Source organism: Atractosteus spatula, chromosome 6, assembly GCF_055471065.1.
Source record: "Atractosteus spatula isolate fAtrSpa1 chromosome 6, fAtrSpa1.hap1, whole genome shotgun sequence".
NCBI classification, from domain to species: domain Eukaryota; kingdom Metazoa; phylum Chordata; class Actinopteri; order Semionotiformes; family Lepisosteidae; genus Atractosteus; species Atractosteus spatula.
Genome location: NC_142711.1, coordinates 55,486,920 through 55,506,135, shown reverse-complemented (window position 1 = coordinate 55,506,135; position 19,216 = coordinate 55,486,920). Strand labels below are relative to the sequence as shown.

Below are 19,216 nucleotides of genomic sequence, written 5' to 3'. Positions count from 1 at the left end.
GAACTTTTATACTTTTATGTGCAGCTTTTTATAAAGACTTGACACTTTTTGGACTGGGCTTTTCATTGGTGATCAGGAAACTAAAGATTCTGCCAGCAGAATAAAAAAAATGTCTATTTTTGTATAGAAGGCCTCATGAAGGTTCTCATGAAAAATGTACAGGTTAATTTTAGGGAAGTATTTGGAAGGATACTGAAAGATTTAGTAGGGCTATTTTAAACATTTGACGCATTTAACATAGATGGATTAGAGCTTCATAGGGAAGATGCATGCTTTAGTGATGATACTGATGGATTGTAGAAATGTTGAGTGCCCACAGGAGGGCACTGTTAGTAAAGAAGGAATGCTGGAAAAGTGATGGTTTCAGAAGCTCTTGTAGACTGCATGATTCGGGGTCACAGCAGAGCTGAAGCCTATCTGGGCAAGAAATGGGTGCAAGGCAGGGTACAGCTGAACAGGGCACAGGGCAAACAGGCACACAGGCACACTCTCACACCAGGGCCAATTTTCCCCAGCAGCCAATTAACCTACTAGTATGTTTTTGGACGGTGGGAGGAAACCAGATTACCGGGAGGAAACCCACATGAACATGGGAAGAACATACAAGCTCTAATCAGACAGTGCCCAAGGTCCAGTTTTTGTCATGATCGTAAACCCCTCCTCTTAAGGACGCTCCAGCCCTTCCTTGTTTTATTCGTAATCTCCTGCACCTGCCTTTGGTTCCTGCCCCCATGCTATAAAAACCAGATGTTCCTGCCAATCTGGGCTCAGCATTGGAAGATGGACGCCTGGAAGCTCACCAACCCGCAAGCAGAGGAGCGATTCGACTGCATAGGCTTCAGAACGGCGTCCTGACCATCTGTGTCCGGGACTGGGAGCGTCTGGTCCTGTTACCCCCCTTTTATTCCCCCGACCCTTCGCCGGATCCCACTCCGGCTTTTAACTCCGTTTGTCTGTGTCAGGATGGATCACCCGGATTTGAACATTGGTTTTCCCTGGTTTATCTTACGGACTCCCCTGGACTTGTTTGCCCTGGACACACACCCCTGAGCACCAGTGCACCTTGGACACGCCCCATGTTCTTCTTCCAGCCCCTAACCTAGTCTTTTTCCCCGTGTTTTCTCACTCCCTTCTGGATTGTGCTGTCTGCATAGGGTCCTGAAGGATGCTTCATGACAGTTTTGAACCAAGGGCCCAGCAATGTGAGTCCGGAATACTAATCACTGCACCATTCTGCCACGCGTTAAATTATATAGCGCTTAAAAATAGTTAAAGAACAGAAGCATTTATATGTACATAGTCTTGCACTCCCTGTTATCAGTACAGCTGTACCATAAGTGGTATGTAGAATAAGCTGAAGCATGCTTTATCGCTGTTTACAATCACTGTTATTCATATAGTCATTTTCAATATTTTTCAATTCAGTAATCACACATTATGTGAACCACAAAAAAAACTTTTTGTTGATGTACAGTACATAATATGCAGTCCCTTGCAAAACCATTCATGTGGAAACATTCTTCCCCTCTTTTGACATTTTGTTGCTGTCTGAGCTGGCAATCATGCCCCTTCCATATAGGATTTTCTATAAAAGAATCTACACTATTTACTCCAAAAATATCTGAACCTCCTGCCATAGGTTGGTCCGTGTTCTTATTTATTTCAGGCCTAAAATGTAATTACTGTACATCTTTATAACAAAAATTAAGATAATCGTATTAATTGTGTAACACACAGACATTAGATACATTTATATTATTTAATTAAAATAATTAAAAATGATACAATATAATACAATAGTAAATACCCTGTTTGTGAATTGTTCAATTCAGTAACAGGTGGCATGTACTTAAATAGCAATTATTTCAATTAGAAGTTTCCTGTAATTGTTTATTAGTTTCTTACTTTGAGTTTTATGAATTTTGGCCTAATCTTCTTTATCAGACTGCTTTAAACAGTAACACGAAGATTTTCCTCACTTGAACTTCAAGTCCTGTTATAGCTTTACAATTGGGTTTTGGGTCAGACATTGTCATTCTGTGGTAGATCTGCGGTATGTTCATGTTCATTGTCTTTCTGCATGACCCAATTTTTTCTCGATATTAGCTAACAAAAAGGATATCCTTTCTTTCTCCTCCAGAATTTGCTGATACATGCCAAATTTGTGGTTCTGTTAATGATGGCATAAGAATACCTACAGTATGCAATCAATAAGATTCAAGTTGTATATTATTGTTGCAGATTTTGAAGACATTCAACCTTCTTCATGTTAAACAGTGTTCAGTTTGATCATTGCAGTATTAAATAAATAAGTAAATTAGAAAAAATGTTGGCATTATTTGCAATTGCTCATAATGTGGCATTGGTATTGTATTGGTAGGGAGTGGAAACATTTGCATTGTATGTATGTACTGTATGTACATCTGTACATGTCTGTGTATTTCAAAGATCACTCAATGAGAGGCAGGTTTGCATTACTCTTTTATCATTCTACCACATCCATGCTGAATCAAACTAAAATAATTGTGATCTTACTGTATATTTATATGATAATTTATACATCATGTTGGTCTCTTGGGAGCATTGTTTTTTATTATCTTGAAGCCACATGCACAGCAGTATATGTATAAAATGCATAACAGCCACTTGTATACATTAACATAGGTTAAGTCTGATAAGGAAATAATGGAGTGTATTACAGGGCAGACTTTTTGATAGGTGCTGTATTCAGGCTTAGTTGAAAATGAGAGGAGGTAGGGTTGTGGTTAAATCTTCAGGGAAGAGTAATGCCACACTATTATGCATCCCAAGAACTGTGAAAGGTGGGGGGAAAAGCCTAGGATGAGCTGTCCAATCCTCCACTGCAGACTGTGGTGCTGAAATACTGTAGCTGGTAGAAGAGTACCTACCTTCATTCCAACCCACTGTCCTGTAGGAAATGATGCCAAAATGGTTTATATCCTTTCACCAGCGATTTCTAATTTAGGATGTCTTTTACAGTCTGGTAATTTACTGCTGTGTGGCCATGTATCATACTTTTTTTATAGCTTGGTAGTCAAACCTGATTCTCAAAGGGTTCTGTCTTGTACTGTTTGATTGGAACATTTAGACAAATCGTGACTATGGTCCTGAATATTGTCTGCTTTTGACCAATAAGGCAAGTAACTGTGTTAGCAGAATAAGAAACTAACTGGAATTCAAACCATAATACCTTTCAGCCAGGCTTAATGTCTTCTGCAAAGATTATTGTTCATATATTTTAACAGATATCCATCACAGTTAAATACTTGAGGTAGTTATAACTGCAAATTCCAAACCCAGGCATATCTATTTTTGACTGGATGCAAAAAGCTTCTAGAAAGTAGAAAGCTGACATCAAGTGATATATTTGAAATCCACAATTTTTCAATGAAGTCAATGAAGAAAGAGCTTTATTAAGATGGCAGCTTCTGGGTTTTGAAGCTGTAATTCCTAGGAACGTTTTGTGATTGTCAATCACAATTACTAGTCACAGCGGTATAAAATCAACAGAATATTTTTTTTCTTATGAAGGTAATACTCATATATCTTTGGAAAAAAAAGCTGATCCTCTATAACAACACTTTGTTGAAGTAACTGACAATAAGAGTATGAAATATTTGAAAAATATTGCAATGAATTTTGTGAAGTCATTTGCAAAAGTTTTTTTTAACTGTTTAATGTTTCTTTTTAGTCATTGACAGCCTGCTGAGTTTAATGTTTACAGAAATCCCTGTACATGTATCACATTTTTTATCGATTTTAAAATGTAAATTTGAATTTTAGATGATACAAATGCATTAATAGCATTAACAAGAATATACGTCAGTCTAAAAAAACAAGAATATACAACGTCAGTCATGTTATCCTGACTTCTCCCCTATAATTATCTTCTACTTGTCAGCACTGTGCAAGCACAGTAACTTCAGTATGACATGACCTAATGCACCTTCATACAGCTAGCACAGAAAAAACAGTACCTAGCTTCAATGGAAAGCTCCTTGAAATTATTTTGTCTGTATGGATTATTGTCTGTTAAGACCCAACTGATATTCCCCAGATCCTTCTGCAGATTTAAACAGTATATTTGAATTGGTGTGTTGTGTATGCACACTTCACACTTCTTGTCTTAATAGCCTCACATACTGTCCTTTGGATAATACAACGTGAGATAATGAGGTCTGGTTGGTAACAACAGGATCAATGCAAAGCTCTGAATCAAATATACTGTAGATCACACATACAGTTCTGGAGAAAATATGTTGAGGGAGCAAAAATTAGTTTATTTTCAAGGTCAATCAACCTCATTGATTTGTCATTAAGCTGAGGTAGTGTATTTTAAAAATATATATTTATATTTCAGTTACAGTATCTATTAACCTACTGTACCAATACAATACCAATTAAGATACCCATAATATGTACTACCTGTAAACCTGCCATACACTGTAAGCTTTGATGATCCGCGCTATTAAACAGATAAGAAAAAACACTAAATACACTTTGATGATTTTTTAAATTGTTTGGATTTTGTTGGTTATTTTTATATTTTTAAAATGGCATTAGGACCCAGCGGAATGCCATGAGCAGAGGCTCACAGTGGTGTAAACTGGTCAGGTTTGCAGGAAGACAAAATAACAGCAGTCTTACACAGTAGCAAATAGAACATTGAGCTCGATGATTTTGGAGAAGACAATATACTGTACGAAATAAAGAAGACATTTGTACGTGAACGCAGAATCAGCGTAGCAAAGTGTAAGTGAATTATTTATGTGCAGTAAGTTTATAGCCATTTTTCTGTGCTTGCAAAACTTTGAAGAAACTTTTTGTAGCTGTTGATGAAGTATCGTTGTCTGTGTATGGGGAGTACTGTACTACAGTATATAGAGAATCACACGTTTTCATCTTTGCGATACTTTGTGAATCGGTGTAATTTCTGGACATTAAACACTACGTTTTATTTTTATAGTTGCGAGTTTAGAAGAAAACAGTGCAACAGTATTCTTTTGTTTTCATTAATATAGGTTTTGGTGAGAGTGAAAAAATAGTTTCTCTCTTAATGGGAAAAACAACCATCTTCGTAAGTTTTACATTTCTGAGTGACATTCCCGGTGTTTTTTAGTATTTAGTCTTTGTCTGCGTGAATTTGATTACACTGATCTGCGTGAAAGCATGAAAAGCATTGTTGAAACCGCCGGTTACATTTCATAACAGCATCTTGCATCATCTGCTGCCTAAGAATGTACTGCATACAGTACAAAGCCGGTGCTGTACAAACCTACCACAGAAAAATCTTTGTGATTTGTGGTCAAAGCTGTTACTTAAGTTTGTATTATTTATTAGTTGTGATACAGTTTTCTCTCAGATGCATTTCCAAACCACAATGAATTATTTGTTCACAAATCGTTTGCTATTTTAAAAATGTATTGCAGTATCTTAAGTGGTCTTGGATAAACTGTGAGTCGAAGATTACATGTTACTGCATATCAGCTCAGAATGTCTTAACCCCCACAGTCCCATGTCTTCAATGGTGACAGCATTAATTTTGAACTACTGTATCTGCAATCTGGAAAAGGTCCTTAGATGGCAAACATGCTGTACATCCAGGAGGATAAGATACAGTATATAGTTGAGCTCTCTGTAATTATAATGCTGACATTATTTGCCACAACAACTACTGTGAGATGTACTGTATAAGACCTGAAATAAAAGTCATGTGGTGAGAAAGCAAACTAGAATCAGAGTACTCTGAATCCTGTAGTGTAGGTAACAAGCCTGTACAGAACTTAACAGTACAGTACAAGCCTGTACTTTCACATCTCCTGTTTCATTTTCCTTCTGGAGGAAAGGGACAGGACAATTACAGCACAATGGTTCATGTAAAAATGTAAACACCAGTCACTTTTTGATGATAACAATTGGAAAATTTGGCTGCGCTAGAATAAACCTGAACAATTGATAGAGACAGGCAAAATAGATATAATAATCAATTTGCAATGTGCAAAGATCTCGCAGTTGAACTTGTAATTTAGTGCTACAGAATTTAAAGTTAATTAAAGGATGTGTTGTCGGTCTGATTGGCATTATTGCCTGGTAACAGAGCTGACAGGAAGATAACTTCTTGTTTCCTGAGGAAACCACATTGATCTCTGTCTCTTTGACAGCTAATTCTGATACAGCCTCCTCCTCTCACTGTTTGAAAACAAACAGGCATCTGACCACGTGATCTGAGAACATCCAAGCCACAGCCTCAGTCGTTAGAAGGCCACACAAAGAACACTTCTTTATCAGCTGTTGGATTCCAAATAGCTGAGGTCTTTGTCTTTTACTGGTCTTTGAAATAATTTAAAAGGAATTTGCTGCTTATTCAGGTGATAACGCTGTTTAAAAAATACACCCAACTTTGAATAATAATGTTGTCCCAACCAAAGGCAAAACATTTTGCCATTCCCTTTACAGATGCACAAAGCCTGTGACATACAGTATGCTTAACACATTAATAAATGAAAATTTAAGTACATGACAAAATGCAAGTAAATAATGAATCTAAAACGAAAAAAAATTGTGAAACATGTTATCAAGCATAACCCATAGTGAACAGCTAACATTCTGTTATTTCAAATATTATCCTCACTATAAATATAATTTTTATCCAGACATAATAAATAAACATATACTATGTTTTGCTTGGTTAGTAAATGTACAGTACTTTTCTTTCATTTGGGAGATTTAAATCAGAGCAAACTGATTTGGCTAACCAGGGGCAGTCAAGCTAAGACACTTTGACAAAAAAATTCATAATATGAAAACAAAAATAATGTCAGTTTTCAAGAGACAGAGAAAGTACAGTTACAGCAATGTTTGTTTGTTTTTACACGAAATTGACATTTTGAAGGTTGTGAGTTCAATTAATGAAGTGATATTTTAGGTCTATCAGAGTTGCACATTTCTCTTGCTGCTATTCTTCCAAAAATCAAAAAGATCTCACCTACTGGAAAAAAGGTACCAATTGAAAAAATATTTTACATATATTGGAGTATTGGTGAAGTGGTACAATAAGAAATGGTCTTTTTACGAAAAAGTTTAATCGAGGAATGAGATTTGGTACCAATACATTATGTATTGTATATATAAACTATATAAACTCGTTGCTTCTGATGACTTGTCTTAAATATCACTTCCTTTTTGGTTTTGTACTCTACTTCAGTTTGCTTCTTAGCGGTTCTGCCATTTGAGAATTTGAATTTTGAAGCAGTGCTTTGAAGTGACTAAAAACTCAAACATCTACAGACAAGAATGTGTTAACAGGAAAAGTGAGCTCATTCTACTTTTTGTGTCGTGGTGTCAGACTGTTTTTGAAGGGAAGATATCTTTGGGAACCTTTTAAAGGATGTCTATAGAAGTGCTGGCCTCTTTCAGGAATGTACAGCTGCTCCAGATATTAATTGAGGCATGAAAACAAGCCTGAGAGACTGTGCACTTACTATATCATGCCTAAGAAGAGGAATAAAGGACAAGAAACACATATGACCTATTTGTTGGTCTTGGAAACTATTAGTATTCTTTTAAAAGAGCAGATTACCTGTTCTGTTACATTAAAAACGTATTTTAAACATTGGAATAACAATGTATCTCATGGGGCTTCAACTATTTCACTGATTAGACAGGAACCTTGCAGAAATATACATTTGCCTATTTTTTTCATTTTTTCATGATCTAACTTGCACCTTAATGCCTTTATTCAAAACAAAAATAAAGCAATTATCTGATGTTTGAGTATAGCAGAGTTTGTCTGCATCCTTAATACAAGCACTTTTGATAAGGTTTTGATATGCTCACCATTTTGATTATTCACCACCCCCTAGGGGTGTTTCTGTTACTAACTGCAAAGCTATCGTTCCCAAGCACGCAAGTGTTTAAATTACAAAGTGTGTGTTGTCTTTCAAATAGCGTGTTTGAGTATGTCTAGCCTTTATGGCTTTGAATTCTCTAGACATTTCTTCTCTAGGACTTAAAGGCATGTGCCTGTTTCCAAGTAACTTCACCACCTTGTAACAGATGAGATCAATAAATAGAGAAGGAAATACATAAAATGAAGGACAGAGGAAAAGTCAACTTTTCCCATTTATCATTATCGAAAATATTTCTCTCAGAAAGGTTTATGTAAAGCCTAGTGTTTAAATATTCACTGTTAAATTTTGAATGCGTCAGCTTTTTTGTGCATGACATGGTACCAAGAATCAGGTTCTAACATAACAATCCTCTGTATAGGAACAAGTAATGCAGTAGGTTTATTTAATGCTGAATAGGTTTATTCCACATTTCTTTCTTCTCTTTTCAGCATGGAATAAACCCATTACTTGTTCCTTTGCAGCCTACGCATGCTGACGCAGCTCCCCACCTGAACTACTTCAATCCTCCGTATAGTTCCATCCGGATGATTACAGAACAAAAATGTACATACCTGAGTATTTGTAACCACCTATTCACCTCAACAGCTGAAACATTGCATTTCTTGTTTCTACATTTCAGCATGGACCTAACCCTTCCATGTTACTTTGCAGCCAATAAATGCTGAAGCAGCTCTCTATTCCAACCTCTTCTCTCTCAAAGTGCCCCTTCTTTGAAGTTGAAGGCTCCATATTTGGGTATCCGTTCCTATTTTGAGAGTACTGTATGGCTGTTGCTCACCTTTTCCCATGCTGAATTTCCATATCTATCCTAAAATGTAATATCTTCAGAATTTTGTGTTTTCTTTTAAGTCATCTGGCTTTTGCCTACATGTTTTTGTTAATCTTTTTTTTAGGCTTTGGGGAAATAAGAGGAAAAGGAAAAAAGACGTGTTGTTGCTAATCTTCCGATTTCCCTGGAACATTTGGGATCCTCCAGGAATGTCTCTTCTGTTTTCCAAAGTAGTTGCAAGTATGTTTTCAGATTACACACTGTTTATCTTCCACACAGTACAGGATAACATCAGTTAAAAAAAACATTATGTTCAGGAAAAAAGAATGTACTTATATTCAGTCTAGAAATCAATCACAATTTAAGCACGCATGCTACTGTGAAGGTGGCATGCATTTGATGATCCATTGCTTTACAAAAAATCCTTTGCTTTTAATTGTTTTCCTTAGATTAATATAGCATTGAAGTAATGTTTATTAGAAATTATTTTAAAACACTTCCCAAGAACTGGGATACAGTATCTACAGATCTTAAAATTAATAGATAGGATGGTTACAGAAAATGCTAGATTAATAATTTATAATATATTATCAGTATGTTACATTACTGTATTTATGTAACAGAATAGGTTTTATAGTATATCCAAAATACAGGATTCTTTGCCGTGAACTATGCAATCACTGTTGCAGAATCACCTGCTAAAAATTCAGAGGATATTTCATACCAATAATGGGTTTACTGTATGTGGACACACAAAAATGTAACCACAGAAATCCTACACTCTAATAAAAGGTTTTCAGTACAAGTGTTTCCTTGTTGAACAATATTTCAGGACATATTCCAGATTTGCAGGACATTCTGCCTTACCCTTGAATAACAACACAAGGAAATGATGAAGTCATTGAGGTGAAATATTAGTTTTCTGATCTATTATTACAAAATCCAACAAAACAATAATGTCTCCTTAATAATACTAGAACCCCTGTCCCACATTTTTTTTAATTTATGCCTAAATCACATACTATATATATATATTCAGATTCTAGGGAATAGGCATCTCTCTTCTTCCACCAATCAATGTGTACACACCAAAGACATATAACTATGGTGTGTGCCATGTAAAATGTCACCATATGCAGAAGACATATGAAATGTCAGGCTTTCACTGAAAAGAAACATTTTTACATTATTTCTTTGTGGTCTAAGGGCAGTGCATGTGATTCAAGTCATTACCAAAATTACTACCATTTCACTTAGTTAATGGATTAAATGATATTTACTAAATTATGGCTGTTAGAAATAGCTAAAATGTTTCTATTTCGACAGGTTCACCAAAAAAGAAGAGACCATCTACTGACCAGACATGCTATAGGTAAGATACTGCACTGGTCTTTTTTTACCAGTGCAAAGTAATTTACCTTTTTGTGGTGCAAATATAATAGAGGCTGATTGGCTACTTGTGAAATATTTAAATCAATATTTTCAATCCAATCCATGTTTAATTTGCACAGTCACTTTTCAACATGAGGAATATCTCAGAAAAGAAAACGTATGGTAAACGTAAAACATGGTCCTTATATACAGTAGTACAGTCCTATAATTTGTAAGTCTCATTTTCAGAAAACAAAAAACTGGATTAGTAGTTTTGATAAAAGAAATTCTCATTTTTCTTGGATGCTGTAGATTTATTATAGGTTGTTATTGTTAAAACAATGTTCAGATTCAAAATATCCATAGTAAATCGCTCAATATTAATGGCACAACCCTTGGAAGACAGGTATAGTATTCAACTGCATGTTCAATAGCAGTAAGGACCCTTTGGAGTTACAGTCTTGTTTCCAACATGTGTAAGTCAGAATGTTTCTCTGAAAATGTGCTGTTGGCAGTAGCCCTGTGTCCTGCTCCTCTTGCCTTTCAGCCTGAGCCTGTCCCCGCTGTCCTCTGACTGCTCCTATGAGTGCTACTCAGTCAACCCCCTGACTGGTTCCCCCTGCAAGTGCCGAAGGAGTCCTCGGCTTCTGTCCAACGGCTACTATGTCCTGACAGAGGACAGCTTTGTGTGCGACAATGAGGGAAACCTCTCTCTCACCCCTTCCAAAACCAACGTCTCCTATAAAGAGAACCTGGTCAGGTATGGCACAAATGATGGGGATTCATCTGATCACTATCAACCATGTCTAAACACTTGCATGCTCTTTTGTGTAGGGAATGCTGAAGCACTTTACAAGATACGTAAAACTACAGAATTCTATATTAGTAAAAGAAATTAACAAATGAGACTGGATATTACTGCTAATAAGGGAATGAAATAGATTGTGTTAATATGTAAGGTTTTACGATATACTGCTCAGTTGTCCTTGAAAGGAGAATCACTTACACTTACACAGTATTTTATGTATTTTTCTGCTCAAAGACCGATGAAGAATGAGAGCAGATTATGGTTTATGCTAGTAAAGTCTTTAAAGATTAATACTCCTCTGATTTACTGAAATTTATGTGTAACCGGAGGGCTTTCAGACTTGGAAATTTTCAATAATGAATGTCTATTACTAAACATTCATCTTTCACAGTCCAGCATGATTAGAGCTTCCTTTTGTGTGGATATTCATTAAGAAATGTTAAGAAAAAGTTTGTTGTTTCCATATTTCCAGTTAACAAAAATAATGTAGAAATGTAGAAATGATTTATTTACTCTTCTCTATTGGAGTAAAAGAGCTGGAAAGAGGTTGTGAGGTTTTTTTTTCCGTTCACATTTTTCAAATGTCTGCATTGAAATGGACAGGTGCCCTGTACAAGGTGAAGTATCACTATGTTCCCTGTGCTTTTGGGACTCCAGGTTGCCACAAGCCTTAACAGGAATAAGTCCTAAAGGGAAGGATGGAGCAAATACTCAGGCCTAATTCAAATCACAGCTTTGCCATACCCCATCTGTAAATCTAGTAGTATACTGTATGATGACTCTTTTGTTTAACAAGGTCACTCTCTTTTTCCCAAACAAACCCTACCATTAAGAAATGGTCTGAAACCTTCATGCAAGAGGCATATTGGACTTTCAGTTTGGCTCTAACTTTAGCCTTTATAATAGCAAAGAAGATGATTTTTTAAAGGATGGTTGATTATCGTATTACTTTATGTAAGCCCTTATTATTAACTATTAATGATACTGTGTAATGGGCATAGATTTATTTTGCCTTTTCTTCTTGCATAATAAAATGTTTGTTTTATGATTAGAAAGCATTTTAATTTGTGCTCATAGTATAGGGAAATGTGTCCTATGATATGAAGAAGTACCTAAAGTTTAAAAACTTTATTCACACTTTTATTTATAGCTAGAATATGACTGGAATTATTTCCATTTTCATTTGGTAATTTCCCATGGGTAAAATCCTGAAGGGAAACGACAGATATTGCAAGACCATGGTTTTACCCATGGAAAATTACCAAATGAAACTGGAAAAAAAACCAAACCTGTTTAGAGTAAGTTTAAAATACTTTTGTATGCATGTTATACAGTAATGAGAAAAGCTTCTGGGAGAATTTACATTACCATAATCAATCATTGACCTCCCCTTACTGTCAGCAATATTGTTATACCTGATGAAGATCACAAATATTAACTCAGCTAGACTGTTACAAATTGGGGGTGTGGTAATTATAAAGTACAGAATTTATTAAATAGATATGAAAACCCATGACTGATATGCAGGCACATTATAAAGATTAAAAATTACTGGGTTCAGGGATTATCTGGTACATTTTTGTTATTTTATTCTTATTTACAACTTTGATTATAGAGCAATAACTAGACCCACTGAAATACACATTCGATTGATTTGAATTGAGCTCGATTGTAGCTCTCAATTTTGTTTTTTCTCGTGCCTCCTCAGAATTTTTCGGCGTAGGAGGAAGTCCCGCAGGTCCCTGGCGAGTCTGTTTAACCTGAGCGAGTCCTGTGGTTCCTGGCTAGACAGCAGCATTTTTGGGGATGTGCATTCCCCACTGGCAGAATCCTCCTGGATTGAGAGGAACTCCGACTTGGACAGCAGCTTCGCCTATGGTGAGCAAGACAGAATCAATATTCATTGTACATTTTCAGGGAGAACTGCCAATGGAGTAGTGTATAACAAAACTCTTTATCCTTGAAAACTACAGGTGTACAGTATATCCTTTTTTATTCAATGGGCACAAATGGTTAGTGGAAGCAGTTGTATTTTTCTTGGACTGAGGGCTAAATGTTATTGAGCCCCATTTTGTTTAAATATTACTTGTGTGTTTAATAGTGTATTTACCTTAATATCCTATTTTTAAATCCAATTTACCATTTATAGTACAGTATACATAAAAAAACAGAGTGATAACTAGGCAGTACAGAGAGAAAGGCAGGGAGAAAACCTTTTGTAACAGGAAGGATATGTCAGTCAGATTGTCTAATTCTATAAGACCATCATCAAATGAGCTGCCCCTTCAGCTGTGATAATCATAATCTCATTTGTTCTCAATTGGTTCTGAGCAGCACATTAGCAGTCACACGGCTTCCAAAAATAATATTAACATTCTTATTATGTATTGATGTAATCTCTGTGCAGTATGTTGTGTGGGTATTAAAACAACAACACATGGAGTAAAACATATAGGCATTTATGGAATATAATATATAAATGAGTAGCATTATGTAAATAACAAGCTTTCCTTTTTAAGGGAGAATTCTTACCTTCTTAGAATGAAAAGTGACCATGTTGGGATGGATTGTGAGCTTTGGGTTATAGCTTTGATGTTGTCATGTTATTAAAGTGACCGAGGTAGACAGTGTTTTAGCAGATCTTATTGTACTGTAAATGCTTAGAAACTAAAACTTCCATAGGGAGGCTCTAATGATGTCACAAAGATCCAATAGCTTACTTTATGAAGCACTAGGATTCCCTGCATTGACCTAGACCATCAGCCTGCCATGACACAGCATGACCAGGCATGTGTCCTTCACTGCAGATGACAGCGTGCTTCCAGGTAACAAAGCCTGGCCAGTTGAAGACCAGCCTTCAGAGCTTCACACCGAGGCCTGTTTCTCTCACGAACAGTTCAGACAGTCCCTGGGAGGTTTCCTGGACCTTCCTGCTTCACCCCCATTTGCTCCCAGGGAGTGCTACTATAAGGAGACCAAGCAATCAGGTGAATAGAGTCTCACGTACTTGAGTATAAACTGATGTTTCAAACTGCTAGGTCTAGACACTCTTAGCCTTTTCTTAGTTTGACTGTCCAAAGATTTTCCATCTAGATTAATAAGTAAGCAATAATGATGTGGGGTTTTTTATTTACTAACATAAATGTCATCTGAGTTTAATTTACCCAGTTCAATTTCCATACAGTAAAAAGTCATTGAAATTGACAAACCGATAGCTTGTTTTATTTGTACAGTAATTCAGTGTACCCATAGCATTCAGTTGAGTCACAGAGGTACAATATGAAAGGGTGTTACATCAAAGGACAGTAGTTACAATTTTACAATGCATTCATGGTAATATGTCTACAGAAATCATTGAACTAAGAAAGCAATCAAATAGACTTACAGCATCTAATCCCTTACTTACAGTACTTAAACTAATTATCTAAAAATGTTCCTAATAACACATTAATCTCATAGCTCACTCTTCTCAATGTAGTCTGCTGAGCAATTGCCTTCTCTAGTGGAAGGTGAGGTTATATTTTGATGCATCACTAACATTGCTGTGTCTATGCACACATCAACATGTGATCAGTAGAGAATACTGCCTTCCATCGATTACTGAGACTGCATTTGTCCTGTCTCTCTCAGTTCAAAGCTGGTGTTTCTATACAGCTTAGTTGTTTAGTTGTCCACAGATGATGCACCACAGTGCCTCAGTACTAGTGTATCTTCTAGTATTAAGACAGTCTTTCTGACTCAAGATTATATGGAGAGGTCTGAGTTTTGAATTTGATGGTACAGTATTGCATAATGTTGATGTTTATGATTTCCATATAATGACATAGTACATTCTAAACTGGAATTTGGTATATTACATGTTTTATTTTTTGTTTCTCAACTGATTTTATCTTTAACTTATATGGTTCTGGAATAGTGTCAACATGAATATTGGCTCTGGGCCAAAATGATGGCCTTTTACAGAGCTCTCCAGGGACACTAAAATCACTCTTTACAGATTGAAGTGGAATTTCCATTCTAAATAGTCATAAAGTTACAGTATCTGATGGAGAAATGGAGAATGTGCATACTATGCTAAAAGCTTTTGCACTTCATGTTTCAGATTCTACTATTTCAAGAGTCGTCTTTCTCCTTATCCTCGCTGTGTGCTTCTGTGTAACAGTATTTTCAAGGTACACTTTTTCTGTATTTCATGATATCTGATTTGGTTTGAAGCCAAGAAAATCTGGTTATGTTAAATCTGTGCAGTCAATGTGAGGAAGTGTTTTGGATATATATTCTTTTTTAGGTGGTTGTTGGCCGGTCTTGTAATTGCATCGGTTACCTCCATGCTGATTTTCACTTCATTCTGTAAGTGTCAGCTTCTTTTTACTCTATATACATATATAGTATAGACAGCATTCGTTTAGAATTGCATTAAATGTTCTGCACTTTTTTTCCAGTTCTTACAAAATCTTCCTTTGGAAAACCTGTACGACCATGGAATACAAAAACAGAAGTAAGTCCATGTTTCCGGTGGACTTTTTGAGACTTTCTTTACAGAAATGTTACATGAATAGAAACCTTTTTGTAGTTTAAAAGGTGTTTTTCTGTGTCTTATGAATATATTACCTTCAATTTCCTATTTATAGTGTAACAAAGAAAACTGAAAAAAAATTGCTCCTGAATTGGTTGCAACAGTCTGTAACACTGCTACAATATTATTTTACAGGATATCACATCAAGAAATGAATAGACAAAATTAAAAATGGTAAGATTTTAAATTAAATCTTTATTTTAGTCTGTATTAAAATTGATCTGTCAGAATTGCTTCATTTGATTGTAATGCTCCTGTTTATTCTATCTGCATCCAGCTGAAAAACACTTTTGTAAAGTGAACATCTCCAGAGCTAGTCAGTAGCTTACTTCTAAAAGATTGTTTACATCATTAAAAAAAAAAATCAATGAGGCAGATGTAGACTTAAAGTGAAAATTCACAAAAATAATTTTAAATAGCTCATTAAGAAAATATTTAAATTGTCTGGTTATTTAGATTACAATTAAAATGTTGAAAGTGTTATAACTTTACTGATGTCATTCCTCATATAAAGTCGTGCTGATGCTTATGTTCTCTTCCCTGTATCTTGCACTATGGAAACCTTAATGAGCCCATGTAGGAATATCAATTTAATACTATATACTGTGACACCTCCAGGGGAATAGTCCAATAGCAGTGATATACTAACATTTAGGTCTTGGAGGAAAAAAAAAACACGAGCGGTGCCAAAAGAAAAAAAAAAACAAAACCAAACGGATCTAGCCAACACGGTAAGGTCAAACCAAAACACAAAAGGTCTTCGGCGTCTTTACTTCCCTACACTGACTACCGGATTCAAAATGCAGAAGTGGCACACGCCCCTAACCTAGTGTCTAGACAGAAAACAACCCTACGAGTGAAATGTATACCCGACGATTTTACTCATTACCTTTTCCCCACGTGTGAGCAAATTGCACAGTGGTGGAAAACGGGTAATACGCGAATATATACGATACAAAAGCAAGGAATGGGGTACAATGAGAATAAGTAAGGAGCAACGAGCAAGGTAATACAAGCACAAATAACGCAAAAACTAAACGAGCAAAACAAGCGGAAGGGCGAGCAATGAACGTCCAAAGTTGAGCCGAAGACCTCGAGGTCGGAACCTCTTCGGTATTTGAACTTGAGGTCTTGTTGCTGATTTGCCGGGAGCAATGCGGGGACGATATCACGAATGTGGAAACAGATGAATGATGAGCCAATGAAAAACGGACTACCTGTAAACGGAAAGTGCGGAAGAAAACAAAAGCTCATAGACCTGCACGGGGACGTAACAATGTACTCGAACTAAGCTTTAGTAAAATTAAAGCAGTACTTAAAACAGGAAAACAATTCTAAGGTACTGAAAAAAATAAGTTCTAAAACAAGCTTTTTGCAGGTTCTTCTAAAGGTAAAATTCTTTTATTCATGAACAACCAGTTCAGTTGGTCATAAGTCTTATGAATCCTATCAAAAACCTTCAGAACTCTTTCACCGGATCAATATAAATGCAAATCTGTTTACTTGTGTAGAAACATTAAAATGTCAGAGTCCAGGTGTTGGTAAAAGAAGAGCTGTTTATTCGTATGCATAGGGGAGATCAGCTTGTAAAAGCTGTAAGATGTTGCTCAGCGCTTTTTATACACAGTCACAGATAAACTTCCTACCTTTAACATAGATTACCTAATCCCTAAAACGAACCATTAGTTCTTAGTCAAGCTTGGATAACGGAAAACAACTCCTTATTGAGACTTTCGTTATTGCTTACATTTGCAAAACAAGACATTCTACTTCCCTTTTTACTATATTTAAGACATGAGCTGTACTTTTCCAGCTCACTCGTATGTTCCCACTTGCAAATGTTATAAGCAGTTAGAAGACTAAAAGATAAGCAGTTTGTTAGTTTTTTTTATAAAATGTATAACATTCCCTCACTTGAATTTGTTTCTTTCTTTCTGCAGGCCTTAAAGGTGTTTTTTCTAAATGTGTGCTATCTGATGAGTGAAGGCCTTCCTTTCTACAGAGTTACAAAACGTATCTTAATATGGTTTATACTGTACAAAAGCTAAAAAAGTTATTTTCTACTTTCTCTAGTACTATTTACAGAACAAATGTGTAAAATTAGCCCAGCACAGAAGGTGTCAAATGTTAACCAATGTTTTCCTTGTGGTTGAAAGCAGTAATCTAATTATTGAAAATTAAGGAAATTAAGGATCATTTTGAACATTATTGTAAAGAATTTTATTTTTGTAAAGGAGAGACCGAAAAGTTGATAATATAAAATGCTATTAAGTAACTGAATCTTTATATTTATGTAACTAGTGAACAGTTGAGGTTTCTCCTTAATTTATTTTTCTATAGAAAAACAATACAATAATTGAAAGTACAACATTATTCTATTCATTCTAAGTACAGGTTCTATGTCCTAAAAAAAATAATTTTGGCAGTATTGCTCTGAATTCAGAACTAAGTGATGGCTACTGTTGACCCAGAAATCAAAGTAATGGGCAGCAGTTGAGTAGTAGTTAGATTCTTAGACTCATAACTGTAAGGTTGTGGGTTCGAATACCAGGTAAGGAACTGCTGATTTTCTCTTGAGCACATTAATTGGCCCAGATTGGTATATCGCTTAAAAGCCTTGCTCTATGAATGGGAACCTACTGTATGTAAGTCAGTTTGGAAAAAAAAGGTCAGCCCAGTAAATCGATGATGATAATTATCCTGTTCAGGCTTTAGCTCTGAACTGTGTCCTGTGTCGAACTGCATACTTCCAAGATACTGTAGCTCTTGGGTTGCCATGACCCATACAAGGAATAAGTGGCTTTCTGATGGTGATGATGGATGAAGTATTATTTTCATTAAAAAATGTAACCATATATTCAAAACTCTTAGACCATCTAAGCTCCATTGATTCCTGACTGAGTCATTGATAATGTATTGGAAAATTATTTTACAAACAGCATTAACTAAAAATACTAAGGATCACATACAGGATACTAAAATCTTCAAAAAAGTACATTCTATTTTATTTGAAATGGCCTCATTTATTGTTAAAGCATTGCCTTTACATAGCCCAGCTCAGAATTGTACGTAATTCATTATATAGAGACTGGCTAACTGATGTTATATGGAGCTAGTAAATGGTGTGTTGGTTAGTTATTATTTACTTCTGTTTGTTTTCAGTGACTTCGTAGAAATATTGGGATTTTGATTTATAAAATGATTATTTGAATAGAAAATGTTTATTTACACTTGAATAAATATAAACTGTAGATATTGAAATGGTGTATCTGTCATTTTGAAAAATTTTGGAAAATATTGAAAAGATATTGAAAAATGTGTCATTTAGGGAAACTCAAAAATTATTATTAAATAGTATTTTCTGTATACATATTAAATAATTTACAGTATTAGACAATAATAGGAATTTTTAAAAAACAGTTGCAAAGAATTAAAAATATTTTTGTGATTATTTTCTTGCAAATATGTTCTATCTTGTGGCTCTCGACTATATTGAGATGTTAGTATGCTGCTCTTAGTGTTAGAGAGTTTGCTCTCTCCTTGTTCAGCTATTGGGTTTAAGAAGACCCATGATGAGGGTTCATTGTAAAAATGAAGTGCGGTGTTATACAGTAAGTCATCCTAATACAAATCCTGTTATTGTTCTCATCATAGCCTTAAATGGGTCTTATTTTTATTGAAGTTCTCTTTTTTAAACAGTAATACATATTTCTAAGAACAAAGAAACTTTTTTCTGTTATTGCTGACATTTAACTTCATTT

At 35.4% G+C, this 19,216-nt stretch overlaps 1 protein-coding gene across 2 annotated transcripts; it reads left to right on the top strand.

The window, feature by feature from the left end:
• The first annotated feature begins 4,641 nt into the window (after nt 1-4,641).
• tmem71 (transmembrane protein 71) lies at nt 4,642-18,796 on the top strand. 2 transcript variants are annotated; one of them, XM_088919241.1, is made up of 11 exons: nt 4,644-4,773; nt 8,825-8,940; nt 10,027-10,072; nt 10,619-10,831; nt 12,588-12,757; nt 13,687-13,866; nt 14,982-15,051; nt 15,168-15,229; nt 15,322-15,377; nt 15,591-15,629; nt 17,396-18,796. In XM_088919241.1, the coding sequence occupies exons 2-10, from the start codon at nt 8,910-8,912 to the stop codon at nt 15,612-15,614; spliced, it is 852 nt and encodes a 283-aa protein (XP_088775367.1). In that variant the 5' UTR covers nt 4,644-4,773; nt 8,825-8,909; the 3' UTR covers nt 15,615-15,629; nt 17,396-18,796. The 2 variants fall into 2 exon arrangements, with proteins under 2 accessions (XP_088775366.1, XP_088775367.1); XM_088919240.1 differs by lacking the exon at nt 17,396-18,796 and having other exon boundaries at nt 4,642-4,773; nt 15,591-16,210.
• The last annotated feature ends 420 nt before the right edge of the window (nt 18,797-19,216 follow it).